This window comes from Triplophysa rosa, linkage group LG9 (genome assembly GCF_024868665.1).
Source record: "Triplophysa rosa linkage group LG9, Trosa_1v2, whole genome shotgun sequence".
NCBI lineage: Eukaryota > Metazoa > Chordata > Actinopteri > Cypriniformes > Nemacheilidae > Triplophysa > Triplophysa rosa.
This window is the reverse complement of record NC_079898.1, coordinates 24,906,620-24,923,810: the sequence shown is the minus strand read 5'-3', so window position 1 is coordinate 24,923,810 and position 17,191 is coordinate 24,906,620. Positions and strand designations below refer to the sequence as shown.

The window sequence follows — 17,191 nt, the reverse complement described above, 5'->3', positions numbered from 1 at the left end:
TTACGTGTCCTGTTTGAAATGAACCTGAATCACAGCAACTAATACTAACTACCTTGTATCGTTTTGCATTAGATCAAAAAGTCTGTGTGTTTATCTGTGTTGTCATGTATGGTGACATGTGTTCTGATGTGTGCAGGATTGTGGTTGGGGCGCCCAAAGCAAACTCATCCTACAGCAGTTCGGTTCATTCACCCGGTGCCGTGTACAAGTGCAGAATCCGCAACAACCCGGAGCAGCGCTGCACTGAGATGGACCTGGGCCGAGGTCTGTATCATCACACCACGTCCCTCTCTCTACGCGCTAATGATGACTAACTCATCTGTTCATATTTGCTTCAGCTTGTCGGGATGTTTTTAATACTCTGGATATACAGTATGCATTTGAAAAGAACTAGACACTTTGGTGCCTCTCAAGGTGAAATCAAACATGGAGTTTGGACCTGTCAATATTTAGAAATCTGCTTTCTGGATGAATGTTTTACCAGCTCTGTTTGTCTTGTTTTGGTCACGGAAATGTTCTTCACTCTAGTTATTATAATCCTGAAAACATGACCGTTTTGATCTATTAATGTGTTATTTTAACATTCGTTTCAGCGCTGATAGAACTTAGATCGACCTGTTTCCTATTCCAAACATGTGACGTGAATCATAGGCGTCAACTCGCAAAATAAGCTTGTTATGATGAACAGCAGTACAGTATATGAACATTAACAAATTCATTAAGAAAAAAACACTTTAAACGTCATATTACACCATCCTTGTTGTAGCAAATTTTGCATGGAAGGAGTAGTTCACCTTCAAAATTCTTTCTTCCGCAGAACACAAAAGAAGATATTTTGAAGAATGTTGGTAACAGCCCCCAACCCCCCCCCTCCCCCATGCTGTGCTGTTCTGTTACCGACATTTTTCAAAATATCTTCTTTTTCTGTTCTGCAGAAGAAAGACAGTCATACAGGCTTGAAATGACAAGAGGGCGTGTAAATGATGACAGAATTTCCATTTTGAAGGTGAACTCCTATAATCAAGTTTATATAAAAGTCGCCAATTCTAGAAATGTTTATCGTACCTGTCTAAATAGCTGTATCATTCTGTAAAAATCAGTCTGGCTCCTGAAGTATTTTGATAGATATGATGAATGGTTTGGCTAATATTTTCCGAGCAGCTGGGCCAAATATCCGACGTGTAGAAATCTCTTGAAGCTGTATGAGTTTTCACTTGTGGTGAGGAGAAGAGAGTGGTTTATGTGGCTTTAAAACAGCACCCCTGTCTACTGACAGAACACACACGAGTAAATGAAGCATGTCAGTAGATCTGGGGCCCCGGCTCATAGTTCACATGAATCATGGAGGATAAGAGCCCTCAGGGGTCTCTCTTGAGAAACACTGCTACTGATATCACAGAACTACACTCGCTTCTTTGCAGTTGCATTAAAGCAACAGTTCACCCAAATATGAAAACACCGTTATTATTGACTAAACACGTATGACTTCATATCTTTCAGTTGTGAAGAATTCAGAGTAGATCATTTGCATGCAACAGAAGCAAACGGTGACTGCAAAAACACCATACACATTCTTCTGAAGTCATACATCAGTGGCTTTAGACTTGGAATATCGCATAAACACGAGATCTAACGCTGCAGTTTGGATGCTGTTTTGGCCTCTCTGGAGCTCGACAGCCTGTGGTCACCGAGTGCTAATGTTGTATGAAAAAAAGCTGTGTAAACATTCTTGAGAATTTCTTCTTTCGTGTTGAGCGGCTCATTCGGGGTTGGAACGACACGAGGGATGACAGAATTTTCATTTACGAGTGTTTAGAACTTGTTAAAGGTTCGTTACAAAGGTCTGTTGTCAATTTATGAAGAATGTCTTTTGGCTCAGGGGGTATCGCAGCACCGTGACAAGACATTTACTCATCCGCTTGGAGACGCAAAACAATTTATTGGAAACAAAATGGTCTCGCTCTTCGCATTTGCAAGCATATTGAGAGCAATTCTTTAGTTTGTAGACTAATTTTCTTCTTTAAAGTGATAGTTCGCCTAAAAATGAAACTTCCGTCATCGTTTAGTCTCCCTCTTTTCATTTCACACCTGAATGACTTCCTTTCCACCGCAGAACACAAAAGAAGATCGTTTGAAGTTGGTAACCGGCACCAATGCAAGTGAATGGGGGCCAGTTAACAACTTTCTTCAAAATATCTTCTTTTGTGTTCTGCAGAAAAAAGAAAGTCTATACAGGTTTGAAATGACATGAGCTTGAATAAACGATGAGAGAATCTTTTATTTTTTGGTGAACTGTCACTTTAAAGCTCATTTGCAAGTTCTTTACTGGCAAAGAAGTTCCTTCTGTTTGTTGTTGAGGGATCGTTCTTCATCGTCTTCAGTGTGTCTCCTCATTAAATCGAGTAATTATGTTATTTCCTTCTAAGTAACACAGAGCTCATTCAAAGCCACGGTAAGAGAGAAGAATGATGATCTTTTTATAGAGTAATTGCTTCATTTGATCTGTGCGATGAGCGTTTATTTCTGCACTGATTGGTTTACGGTATATTGTTCTGGCCCATAAAATAGCTCATTTTTGGATGTGGGATACCATGTGATATCCGGCTTCTAACCAGCGCTTTATAATATTCTTTATCAAAAGAGCAGATCATTTACGTTTCTGTTGCACCTGTTATTTTAGACTTGAATCATTTATGCGAGTGCATGGTTTCATCCAGGTGTTTTTTCCAGAACCTCCTCTCGACCTGAAGAACATGTCGCTCAGGAATCACGCAGATGCGAAAAACACATACGTTTGTTACAGAGAAGGCCGAGGAGAACCGTGTTGTAGATTTGATGAGATATTTTTAGTCTGAGGAACGTTCCCCGTGCTCTCACTTGAAGTGGCTGCCAACGTTTCTCTTCTCGAGGTTTGACTTCTGTGTGCGATGAGTTGTGTGTTTTGGGCGGTGCTTCGCTGCTAATTGTTGAAAATAATGTTTTGTCCTCATCCCAAGAAAATATTGTTTTTTGTCAGTTTGTGTTTTCCCACCTCCTCTAAATCTGACGCTCCCATTTGTGTGCTTTGGATGTTTCGCAGCTCTAGGGTTAACTTCAAACAACTCGTACAAGACACACGGGAGGACCTTTTCCCACCTTTGACAAGTTACTGGAAGTTACTTTTTTTTTTTAGAAAAAAACAGCTTAAAGGAACAGTTCACCCCAAAATGAAAATTCTGTCATCACTTACTGACCCTCAAGTTGTTTCAAATCTGTATATATGTCTTTGTTCTGATGAACGCAGAGAAAGATATTTGGAAGAATGCTTGTAACCAGACAGTTTTTGGTCACTATAGAACTGTTTGCTTTTCTACATTCTTCAAAATATCTTCTTTTGTTTTGAACAGAACAAAGACATTTATAAAGATTTTTTTACTATGGTAGTCAATGGTGACCAAGAAGCGTTTAATTACAAGCATTCTTCAAAATATCTTCTTTTGTGTTGAACAGAACGAAGACATTTATAAAGATTTTTTTACTATGGTAGTCAATGGTGACCAAGAAGCGTTTAATTACAAGCATTCTTCAAAATATCTTCTTTTGTGTTCAACAGAACAAAGCAATTTATAAAGAATATTTTTTCTACTATGGTAGTCAATGGTGGCCAAGAACTGTTTATTACAAGCATTCTTCAAAATATCTTCTTTTGTGTTGAACAAAACAAAGACATTTATAAAGATTTTTGCTGCCTTGGTAGTCATTGGCGGCCAAGAAACATTTAATTACAAGCATTCTTCAAAATATCTTCTTTTGTGTTCAACAGAACAAAGCAATTTATAAAGAATATTTTTTCTACTATGGTAGTCAGTGGTGGCCAAGAACTGTTTATTACAAGCATTCTTCAAAATATCTTTCTCTGAAAATCTCTGTATGAAGAAATTTATACAGATTTGAAACAACTCGAGGATATTTTGGGGTGAACTGTTCCTTTAAACCAGCAGGGAACTCTGGTTAGTATTGATTTATTGCTAGCGCTAGCAAAACTTTGCCAGTAAAACCAGTAAACAAAACATCCTTTATTTTTCAAAACTAATAAATAGTTACATTTATTGAAAAACAGGCTACTTGCTGTATCTATGTGTGTTTATTTTTATACTTAGATAATTGTGTCCTTAGTTTAGAAACATGCTAACATCAAAGGATATTGTGAGTTGAGAAGCGCTTCTTGCGTGGCTGTCTATGTATAGCGTCCTGTATCAGTTACTCTCTCGGCTCTATGATGGTTAGCCTGTTGGCGGCTCACTTGGTTTTGGAAGAAAGTTATACAGTCGTGCTTTCTGACTGGTGTGAGGTTTTGTGGTAATGCATTGTCAGAGTGAAATCAGGTGGGAGTAGAACTGACTTCAGTTCAATCGGGGAATTTTATAGTCTGACTCGAGTCTCAACGCTGATGCTGTTAGTCTGCTGAGGAAAATGACGAGAAGATAACCAGAGCCAGAATACTGCCACTGTGTCTCTCTGTCTTCTGTGCGCAATCACAGAGAGAGAGAGAGACGCTGGAGGTCAATGCTCGACATAAACATTTAAGATGACCCTTATGCACTGATAAACTCCCTTCTGGGATAGATCACGCCTTGCTTATTTATTCTTACTTTGTAATGGATTTAAAGGTCCAGTGTGTCATTTTTTTGTTGTTTATTACTATTATCTATTAATTTCTGCTTTTATTCATTTCTTTATTCGTGCACTTTATTATTAAGTCATTTCTCATCCTCCATAGAAAACTACCATTTGTGAGAAAATGTAAAGGAAACAATCTGCTCTGATGTAATACACCGCCACGATGGCTAATGTTATAGATGGTCGGATGGATGATATGTTTTGATATATCTAATTCACTGTAAAGAAAAATGGTACAGTTTTAATGGTACAATTTGCACGGGGAAATGACAAAGTTCCTAAATTTGGGCCCTAAATTGCTCTCCTGAAATCAAAATACATCCTTATGAATTAATGCAGCCTCTATAAAAGCACATAGTCACTGAGATGTGCGCCATGAATGACTGTATTAAATGAATGAATGAGCGCTTTAAAAAGAGGGAGGAGATCGAAAGAAACTCTGGGTTTACCGGTTAGGTTCACCGAGTAAGTACGGTTTCTGACTCTGAGTATAAGTTACCTCTCTTTTAGAAACGGGCTTGAGTTACCCCGCTTTCTCAGTTTTCACTAAACCTCCTTTCTGAAACGGGCCCCCGGTGTTGTTTTCAGTTATTTTCATAGCATCATGTCCGCTTAGATTTTCCAAAAGATAAAGTCTAGACTTGATTCTGTTGTCCACAAGTGTTGCAGTCACACACTTTCGTGTAAACATTAGCTACACCAGAGTTCGCTATCAAAGATGTTGTGTTGAACTGTGTTTTGTCTTCAACAAGTGATGCACACTGGTGTCTGTGTTCTGACTCCATCTCAAATATCGTCTCAGTCAGACAACATTGGAGTGCTTTCGACTTTTTGTCCGTCCGCTGGCAAAACTAACGTTCTGATTCTGTGCTGTAGGGAATAAGCAGAGAGAGTCTTGCGGGAAGACGTGTCAAGGCGACAGGAACGACGAGTGGATGGGGGTCAGTCTGGCACGACAGGACAAACCCAACGGCAAGATTCTGGTACGTATTCTGATTGGATGAGCCGGTTGTAAAATGCCGAGAAACATGCTTGTGTGACACCTCCTCTCGTGGCTTATAGCTTTCTTATTTCTTTCTTACATATAGCCTGTAGAAAGGGTTTATTTTGGGAACGCAGACCGCACAGGAAACATGTTCAAAACGTTTATGTTCACGTGCAGATGAAAGACTGTTGAGCAGGTCATTACGGTCGACGTTGTGCAGATGTTTGTGTAGTGATTCACATTGAGGGAAGGAGAATGAGGGTCCCTTTAGAGAACCATAGACTCGTGTAGCACTTAACAATCTTTATTTCAACCCTTAATCGTCCGAGTTCCTCAATTTTCGTTTCCGACCGACTGACATTTTAATCATCCTGCAGTTGTTCTACGCAAACCACATTCACTTGTAAAACATGGGGAGAAACCGAAGCCATCATTGTTACAAATATCGTTCATGACGGCCACATTGTGAAACTCCAGCTGTTCGTCGCATCAAGAGAACACAAAGGCGTTCCTGGCGGTGCTCAAGCGTGGGTCTGGAGCGTTTGAAGTGGGGCTGTTTTATCTTGATGACAGATCCGAGCTCTGGAGTTAAAGGGCTTTGACTGGACAAACAAGACATTAGCACCGATCGCAGATGCAGTCTTTCTTACGTTGGATGAGAGGATGCTGGGGTTTGTTTTGGCGTGTGGTGGTCCGACTCAAGGGCAGACCTCTTGTTATGGGACAACTGCGGGGGTCCGGCAGGAAGGTTGATGCGGGCAAGGACACTTGCTGCAGTCTTTGATGTTTAGAGACAAATACACACAAGTGTGATGATGAGAGAGACGAGATGTGAGATTGTGTGTTTTCGATAGCGTGTCATTTTGGCAGTAATGAAGGTTGAATTAGGAGCTAAAGCTGTACAGGGAGTTTCTCGCCGTTTAACCGTTCTGCAGTTTTTGTTTCATAAAATTGCAGTTGCATCAAAATGTTTTTAGTACGTATTTAAAAAGTACATTTTTATTTGTAATATTTTATGCCACAGAGAGGAAATGTTATCGCTCAGATGTTGCTGTTTTGTGTTTTATGGCTCATGTGATGTTTTAATGGATTTCTCTTAGTCCGAGATGTTTCTCCTAAAATTGCTTAGGAGAAATAAAATAGCAACAAATGAGACAATTGTTAAACACGTGTAGAGTGTGGAGGTGTAAAATGGATGTAGATTCTAGAGGTAAAATAATCTGGATTTGGGTCAATTTGATGAGAAATGTTTGAGTTCATATTGAGATCTTCAATAATATTAACTTTTAATCGCAGACTTGAGCTCAGTTTGAGACATTGTTGACGTCTCTTCTGAAACTCTAATGACATTTGTCATCTTCCTCTTTTTCTCATCAGAATTATGCAAAAGCCAGATTATTAAGTGAATCCAAAAAACCTTTTATCCATTATAGATTAGTCCATACATGTCAAGTCAAACATAACGTTCATATCTTTTATAGGTGACGGTGTATGTACACGTACACAAAATACCTCTCGTGTGCCTCACCGCAGCTAATGCGGTCATCTGAATAGAATCACGTTTACATGTAAAGCGTGTTGGAGGGCTGTTGGACAGATGTGCGGCCGACGTCTCTCAGCCAATCAGATCTCGGCTCGCACAGGAACATGATTAGGTCCCCGGACTCTCCGTTGACTCGGATCCTCTTGAGAAAAGTGCCTCAAAATTTGTTCCTTATTTAGACAAGCACTACGTATTTCATAACGTCGGTCCCGTGTATTTCCCAATGCCGGCTGCCAGAAAACAGGGCGGAGGTTCATCTGACAGATATTTCTTTGGCTTTTATTAGAAAGGCTTTAGTTTGAGGTTTTATCGACGCTGAGATGGTTATCAAATCATTTTGCATTCGGACGGTAGCGGAAACTCTGCCAATACAGAAGAGCCGGTTGTTTTAGCCTCTGACGGAGAAAAACAGACGAGCAGTGTGTTGCTCAACGTCATCTGACTTCATCTGTGATTGCGTGTGAGGCTTTGTCTCCGTAAGGTCTTCAACTCACATTCATCCTGAATGATTTCCAACATGTGCTATAGATACAGAATACATACGAGCAACATCAGGAACATTCATATTTAAGAGTTTGCTCAGAAGAGGAAGTATTTTATCAACATTTAATGTTGCGTTATTATAGAAATACAAATGAACTTCTGTGTGTGATGTATGAAAGAGAGCTCAAGTTAGTCTTTGCTCAAACAGACGTACTGTATATGATTTGAGCATGAAATGTGTACGAGGTCGAGGAATGACCCAGTTTTGGTTTTGAGTTTACTCACAGAACAGCATCTGATGAAAGAGGGAGGGGGAGTTTATTGTTGATGATCACAGGACAGTATTAATGATTAATGAGAAAAACAGAGGCAGTCTGCTTGATTTTTTATTTTATTTTTTGCTTGGGTTTAATGATTTAGTACAATGAGAAGCGTGTTTCCTTGTGTTACTGTTGCTCATAATTCAGATTGTTTGTACAGACCTTTATTCTTAAGAAGACATCTGCCCGGTTCACCGAAAATATCTATCACGTGATTTATGCACAACTTGTGAGTGAAGTACGGTAAAATGCTGCTGCATCCGAAAGCCAGAGGGCGCTCTCCTGCAGAAACTCCAAATACGCACTGCAGAAGAAGACCATAACACACGTAGTTCTAGGAAATGCCTAAGGACATGTTTTTATCACCGATCCTCAAGCCTCCTCGGGTATTTTCATGATAATAAAGTATATTTATAATGATCATGTTTGACGGTGTTGCTTTTTTAAATGCACGTTATAAGCGACTCAAACTCGCACTGCTTTTACATCGAGCAGCATTTCGTACTGATCCCAGAGCCGTGCTTCACGGACAAGCTACGCATCAATAAAATAATCGATACCTTGCATTATCGCAGCCAGCTCGGTTTCGGCAGGATTTAGTGGTAGCCGCGGTTAACCGGGCGTGTCTTTTGTTTGTTTATATGAATATGAACGATCCTTATACCACGTTAAGCTACTTTAAACCAGGGGTTCCCAAAGTAAGGGTCTCAAGATGATTTCCAGAAATCTTTTTTTAATGATTAGAAATAGCCTATTTAATCAATAGTGTAACAAGATATAAAAATATTAGTCAGGTTAAAAATAAAACCATGAAAATAAAAAGCCATCAATTTCCCCCTCGATCGTGACCCCTGAGGTGATTACGTCACACAACATTAGCAACCGCATTAGGTCAATTTACAGCACAACGTTAAACATTCCCATATGTGCATGCAGATTATTTTTCAGGCTTTTAAATTAAGGATATTTTTATTTGTCGAAATGAAACGAATCGACCAAAGACAACGCAGGGAGGCCAGCGGAGGAGGGCGGAGAAGCGCCGCAGTCAGAAAGGCTATCGTCCTCGGGTACGAAAAGAGGCCGGTGTTGTGCCGAAAACACACTCCCCGCCAGATTCTGCACCCCCTTCAATAACACGCTGTCCGATTGGCTAATTCTAACCCTTCCCCACACCCAATCCTAATACTAACCCCTCCCCTAGCACCTAATCCTCACCCTAACCATTGTGGGGAGGGGGGGTGCATAATCTGGCAGGGAGTGTGTTTTCGGCACGACACCGGTGTTTATAAAGAGGACATCCGTTAGGACTCGAATCTGTTTGATGAAATTCGACCATCTAGTAATAGTTTATGGTCTATGTATAACAATAAGTAAAGCAATGAGTAAATAGCTATAAAATAATTTTATGTTAGACTGTGTTCTTTATGCGCGTGTTTGGATAGACCTTATTAGCGCAGCGTTTATATACTTTACCCACCTCCGAGGATACTGGGGGTCTCGAGTCTCTGGCTCTGTTAAGTTTGGGAACCCTGCTTTAAACCATTGTATTGTGCCTGGCTAGAAAAACTCATAGACTTGCATTAAAGAAACCACGTCCAGAAACCAACAGTGCACTCTTGTGACTCTTGAATAACCATTTAGAAACCTCTCGTTGACCCCCCTGACCGCACCACAAAACGTCTGAAAGTTCTGACTTCTGAAACGTTTGAATGAGGATGCTCAGCGCTGTACCACCTCATCACAAACATTACATTCACAACAGTGTCTGACTTGGCTCTGGGTTCTATTTTTGTCCTGAGAAAAAGACAAGAAGGCTTTTTGTTTGTTGGGAAAGATGATGGCAATGCGTTATAGAGTTTCTGTGTGAATAAGCCACGTGTCTCTTGCCTTTAATGCTCTTCGTGTGTGACTGTCTGCAGGCCTGCGCTCACCGCTGGAAGAATGTGTACTATGAATCTGAGTATATACTCCCCCACGGCTACTGCTCCGTCATACCGGCAACACTTCAGGGAAAAGCACAGGCCCTCATACCGTGTTATGAAGGTACGAGTCATTCTCTTTGACTTTGTTTGCATATAATGCAGCAGTAGTGTTAACGTAGGTTTTTGATGCATTGAATGTCTATCATATTGTGAGTTAACTTGAACAATGATTACAACAGAGCTGCAAAGATTTATACTGTTTATTGTGGCGCACATTCTTAAGCAGCTTCAATTTGAGTTAGGGTGCATAAACATGTTCCAAAACCTCAGACTGATGTTGTCTGGCATCACAAGACTGGCACGTCAGAGTGTGAACAATATTGAATAACATGATGAAATATTTGACGTAAAGCGCGTATGGCTAATGAATGATTCATTTGAACTGTATTTGAAGAGACCGCAAATGAAGGAATGTTTTCAACCTTTAGTTACATTAAACACGACTTATCTTTCATCAATACATTGCTAATGTTTCTTTGTATGCAAGTCTTATTTGTGGTAATCAACAATGCCAAAAATTAAAATTCTGTCATCATTTGTTCATCCTCACGTCATTCAAAACCTGCATCTGACTCGTTATTGTGTGGAACACAAAAGAAGATATTTTGAGAAATGTCTGGTTTTGTGTTCATACAATGGAAGTCAATGGGGTTCAGTGTTCTTCAAAATATCTTTTGTGTTCTGCAGAAGAAAGAAGGTCATACAAGTTTGGACTGACACGAGGGTGAATAAACGATGAAAGACTTGAAATTTTTGTGTGAACTGTCCCTTTAAGGGTATCGATTTCTATTACAAACAGCTGTCATTACCATATGTGGGTTGCGCTCAGTCTTTATCACTACGCCCATCACATAGTAAACACTTATTGTAGTACTGTATATAAAGTGTCGTGCTTTCATCCTAGTATATTTTCTCTGAGGTTTGAGTTCGTGTGGAAGGTGTCGAGGGAAGCTGCGAGAGTTCGAACAGAATTTGTTTCTCTCTTTAGCTCCCAAGCAGTCGTATATTTCCTTCCCTTTGTTTTCCCGACCCCAATCACTTTCAGCCGGGCAGCGCTGCATCGGGGGTCTTCGTGTGCGTGCCGCATTCTGAGGGGATCCAAGCCTAATATTTTCTGTAACCAGAGAGCACAGCAATCCCCCCACCTAAAACCCTCATGTGTGTGAGATTTTGTTGAATGTAGCGCTGCTTTGTCCTCCTCAGTCTCTCGGCCCCCAGATTCCTCTTGGATGGAGTTGGGACTTTGACTAACTCCATATGGAATGTCGGAAGAACTCCAGTAAATGCTGGCCCAAGCTCACAGCGAAATCATTTGTGGTCTGTTGTTTTTTTCCTTCCTTCCTCTCTCTCTCTCTCTCTCTCTCTCTCTCTTCCGTCTTACAGACCATAAGAAAACCTATGGGGAAGAACACGGCTCGTGCCAAGCCGGAATCGCAGGCGTTTTCACTGAGGTCAGTAGTACTACAAGCGTGTTTCGGTATATGCGCTTCTCATGGATGTTGAGTCTGTGCTTTCAACACATTTCCATATTTTTGTAAATACACATCTGTCTAGTGTCATAAAAGGGATAGTACATCTAAAATAGATCCATTTTTGTGTGAACTGTTCCTTTAAGTGAAAGGGTTTATTCGATGTCGACAGACCCATCGGTTTGTTCACATGCCTCAGTTTAACAAGTCTCTGCAAGGATTTGAACAGAATTGACCTATCGTCAAGCCCCTCCCCTCGAACGCAGATGAGCCAATGGCAGTCGAATATGAGTTGCACGGGGACCGGAAGTCGGACAACTTTAACCCTCATATTATGTTGAATTTTTAGCAACACTTTTAATGTGTGGGGTCATTTTGACCCCAAACACTTCAATATATACAAAATTGCTCAAAAAGAAAGTTTTATGTTTTGTTATTTATTTACTCACAATTAACCTACCTACTATTTTACTTAGTATTAAGAAAAAACAGCTTTTTCATAATTTATTAATATTTATATACATTTTTTTCTACATGTCACCTGTTGCGTTTACCTAGAAAAACAGCATTTTGCACCACATGAATTTATAGAATATTTAGGATAATATTAACATTTTTTACATTTGTTGCAAGTTTTTTTTCAAAGGGTAAATGCATTCAAGCTATACATTATTTGTATACTGTATCTACAGTTTACATTGTTTTATACACAATACGTGTTCCCTGGCTTTTGAACCAATGACCTTTGCACTGCTAATGCTTTACCAACTGAGCTACAGAAACACTTCTGTATATAGGCTATACATATGTATAGATATACACACACACACAAAAACAACATTCAACAGCTTCAAAAGTTTTCCTGTTTCTCAGTTGATAGAGCATCGGTCATGGGTCCCATACACTGCAGTATACCCTGTTCACTGCCAGTCATTTTGAATAAAAAGATCCACCAAAATGCAAAATTGTAAATGTAAACACTAAATACATGAACACTAAATACAATTTCACAATAGTTAGTACTTTTTTTGCTACTGGGAATCTGTTGTGCAGTGTGTGTGCGTGTGTGTTTCTGATGTTTGTTACGATAAGTACAAACTAAAACTAATATTTTACTTATGTTGGCAAGAGAGATTCATCAGGAAAACGTAAAATAGAACAAAAAAATATTTAGCATAGAAAGTTAAGCATAAAAAGAACTTGGGGTCAAAATGACCCCAAACATCAACGATTAGGTTTAAATGTGTACAGACATTCTGGAAACTCTGTAACATAAGATGAACATGTCTATGAACTATTTTAATGAAATTAGAAAAAGTCAGAAAGAATCAAGTTTTAAATATGTATTTAGCATATTTAAAAAAAAAATGTAAAAGTAGCTTTGGGGTCAATTTGACCCCAAACATAACAGGAGGGTTACGTTTCAGCGCCATAGAGAAACATTGTAAGATCCGAAGCTCTCGTCGGTTTTATAGTGTCTATGCGACAAAAATGCTAAAACGATGTGCCCGGGGTACTTGGATCACTAATTCCCGGTGTCCTGAGAGGATGAGGAATGGAATTTATTTTATTCAATTTCCTAAACCCACACAAAAAAAAAAGAGCACAATGTGGGCGCAGTAACCCAAGTCAACTCCAGTCCCAGGGAAGACAAAAACGTTGTCATACTTTCACTAAATTATAGTTTTCATCTGCTCAAGCAGATCGTTAATGTCCTCTTGTGCTTCAGTATCGTATCTCTGGCTAAAACGAGTTAATGTTAAGGTTAGCGAGTCCATGCTAACGTACCAGTGTTAATTTTGACAGCAAATTTTGATTTAGTTTTAGTCATAGTCTTTTGACGAAAATGCAATTTAGTTTTAGTCACATTTTAGTCAACCCCATCATTTTAGTTTTAGTCTAGTTTTAGTCGACGAAATATGAAAAACATTTTAGTCTAATAAATATACATTATATTTAGTCTACTAAAATCTAAATGGTTTAAATCATTTACTTGGTGTAATTAAATGTTCCATACAAAGATTCAACTGTTTTGACATAATTTACTTCACCTTAGAATAAAATTAAACCAGGTCATTACCTTTATTTTTCAGAAAAGTTCAGTAACTAGATATGCATTGTTGGAACGCAGAGTATTAGACCATGAACGACATGTTCCAGTTCATTCAGTCCCATTTGACTCAATTGACTCGTTAAGTTGGGCGTGTTCATTCAACCAATGAAACGCTCTGACAGGGCTCACACTCGAAGGCTATTGGCTCATGGCATGCCTATTTGAAGAAAGAGCGCACTGTCTTTGCTTGAGACAGCAATGAATGAGAATAGCTTTCAAAAAGACATATTATATAAATTGTATTACATTTCTTTAGTCATGCAAACATGTTACATACTTGGTTGGAATGTACAGTTTGACTCACTTCATCACTTCTATAATCAGTAGAGGACGGCGCTGGTTTCTTTTGGCTGACTTTGTTGCATTTCACGTTATGCAGCAGCTCGTGTTAAGTTAACATTGGCATATAAAACCTTTGAGCTTGCCTTCGTAATGTGTTTCGGGGTGACTCGCCTGCAGTCGCGCTTCAAGTTTGCGGCGTTTTACCGGCGATCGTGAAGGAAAATAAGACGCTTTGTAAACCTCGTGGAGACACAGAATACATGTGTGTGCTTCCCCTTCTCCCAGAGACTTCTCTCTGCCGTTTATATGAGATAAGCAGCACATGCGCGCAATCTGATGTCCGCCAGGTGGGACAAGAATATTTTCGTCTCGTTTTTATTAGTTGACGAAAATGTCAGTATATTTTTATTACAGTTTTCGTTATAATGCATTCATTTTTATTTAGTTATCGTCTCGTTTTCGTCAGTGAAAACATGTCGTTAACGAATACTTTTCGTCATAGTTTTCGTTAACGAAATTAACACTGTAACGTACAAACCTAAATAGCTAACTGCTCTCACAGCATGTACATTGTAGGTCTTAAACGAAGATCTGCATTTCAGTGCCTCTCCATATTAAAGTGGTTAATATGAATATGTTAATTAATTGAATCTTACCCTGCGGTACATGAACAGTTGATCCTAGCTGCGGTCGTGACAATCGTGGTGTTATCTACCGTATTTATTTTAAAATCGTTTATATATCCCTCCATGGCATATTTAAGTCCCACTTGAATTCTCCACGACGACACACTCTTTAAAATAAAGGTGCTCCACAGCGATCCCATAGAAGAACCATTTTTTGTTCCACAAAGAACCATTCAGCCAAAGGTTCTTTAAAGAACCATCTCTTACTTACTTTTTTATAATCTTGAGAACCTTTTTTCGCAACAACGAACCTTTTGTGAAACTGAAAGGTTCTTCAGATGTTGAAGGTTCTTTATGGAACCAAAAGGTTCTTCGATGGCATCGAAGAACCTTTTGAAGCACCTTTTTTTTTAAGAGTGCAGAGTGTGTCCAAAATGTACCAAAAACAACTTCGGACAAGGTTTTCACACTGACAGCTGCAATTGAAAGACTTTAGGAACTCCGGTTGCTTGTCCAAGTTAGCAACAGTATCTGATGGGTCAATTCAGAGCGTCTGTGTGTTATACATACATTTGCGCTGCTTGTTATTTGCAGAGGTGGGTAGAGTAGCCAAAATCTTTACTCAAGTAAAAGTACAAGTAACTAGAGAAATTGTTACAAAAGTAAATGTCACTAGTTTAAAAATTACTTGAGTAAAAGTAAAAAAGTATGCAATGAAAAAACTACTCAAGTAGCTAGTTACTTAGTTACTTTGTATCTGATTATATAGGCCTACTACATAAAATTAATATTAACGCCAATATTTTAATATTACATTTTAATCAATATTTTTAATTATCATAAGAAGATATCTTTGCAATATACTAGAGAGACTAAAGAATAGACAAACACAGAAGAGACGAGCATTTCTGTAAATTTCATCTAGTCCTGATGTCAATATAGTTTACACAACTTATTTAGAATAATAGACCATGTCAAACTAAAGCATGAACTAAACTCAGAGCATCTCTAGACCATCTGCAGTGCTCTCTTAAATGAAAGACACATTTTTGAACAAAGCTCGTGTTTTCTCGTGTTGTGTCACGTGTGTGTTGTGAAACGCTCTTACTTGTAAACAAACAGTAAACAGTGAACCACACGCCCATCAACAAGTTTTCTTCCTTCTGTTCTTCAAATGTATATTTCTGCAAGCCCACGTCTCTGTGTCTGACAGGTAACGCGCATGTTGCTGTGTCTGACGAACAGGTCGCGCGGGTGCGCGCTTATGGCGGGCATTTATCATCGCTGGCAAACAATATGACACATTTGCAGTTTTGATTGTATAGATATAGATTAATATCCACTTCATCCAACGCTCTTTGTGTTCTGCGTGTTCTTAAATTTCGCGCTACGAGGAGTGAGTAATCCTGCTTCAGATGATTCAGATCGTGCTGCGAACTGAACAAATCATTTGAACTGATTCATTAGCCTATTCAAATGGTTTTGCCCATTGTTCAATTAATGCTTTCAAAAGAATCGACTCAAAAGAATTGAACACTCGGGAATGCCCGTAAAAAGAGACGACGACCTTGAAATAAACAACGCGTTTTAAAAAGCATATTTTAAAATGAAGGAACGAAGGAACGTCACGCAATGTAAATTATGTAATGAAGTAAAAGTACAGATTTTCTATGAGAAATTTACTCAAGTAAGAGTAAAAGTTCACACTTTTAATTTTACTTAAAAAGTACATATTTTCCAAAATGTTACTCAAGTAAATGTAACGAAGTAAATGTAGCGCGTTACTACCCACCTCTGGTTATTTGTCCACTTGCACTTTGTTTTGCTCTTTGACCATTTTAGCTTTCGTCTGTAGTGCAGCCAACCACCGAGTTTCCAGATTCAGACTTTGGCAAGAAATGTTTGGAACAGATACCAGAACACAGACTGACAGATGTGATGCCCAATAATAAATTCATCAATGTCATCACTAGATTCATGTCTGACGCTTTCTTTGTCTGGATATCTTTTATTTTGAGACTATAACTCAATTAACTTCAAATTAATTTACTTTTATTCATTTTATGAATAAATAAAAGATGAAATACATGTAAATGGATTTTAAATAAATTGAGTTATAGTCTCAAAATAAAATATAAAAAATGTAAATGAATGAACGTAAGCAATGAGAGAGCCTGTAACATTTGATCAAAGAGCTAAGCAACAATGTAACAATTGTCAACAATTTATCATACGGTGTGATTTAAGAAGTTTATGTGATAATTTATATGAAAAAAACAGCCGAAAATGTGTTCTGTGAAGATGCCTCAAGCATGGATAAGAGAAAGGTCCAAAATCTATTACCAGCAAGTAAACAAAGTATACTTTGGGCTTTAGGATGCAGCTGACTTTGCAGACATAAATGCAGGTTTCTAAACATACGTAGCTGATCTCAAATCAGTGTTGGAAGTTCACACGGAGGAATCTGGAAGGCTTAACCCATAGCACATTGGAATTTCTTGTATCTCCTCCACGGTTGGGCATCTGCTGTACGGCTGCTTTGTAGTTTGACTGGTAAAGGTACCTTATCATTTGGCAGAACATCTTGAGTGACCATTTAGACCTTTAGTATCTAAAACAGATGTCTTAAAACTTACTGCTCGATGGAACGCTGACAGCTGGGTCTGAGGTGCTGTTTTACGTGTTTGTGTGGTTTTCGACAGTCTGGCCATGCGAAATGGAAACAAGCG

General features: G+C 38.9%; 1 protein-coding gene across 1 annotated transcript in view; it reads left to right on the top strand.

Annotated features, from left to right (window-relative positions):
- itga9 (integrin, alpha 9) overlaps positions 1-17,191 on the top strand; it is an 83,588-nt gene that overhangs the window by 1,631 nt on the left and 64,766 nt on the right. The window contains exons 2-5 of the mRNA XM_057342318.1: positions 137-264; positions 5,536-5,642; positions 9,910-10,033; positions 11,356-11,423. Of these exons, the coding sequence (XP_057198301.1) occupies positions 137-264; positions 5,536-5,642; positions 9,910-10,033; positions 11,356-11,423 (427 nt within the window). The remainder of the gene's footprint in view (positions 1-136; positions 265-5,535; positions 5,643-9,909; positions 10,034-11,355; positions 11,424-17,191) is intronic.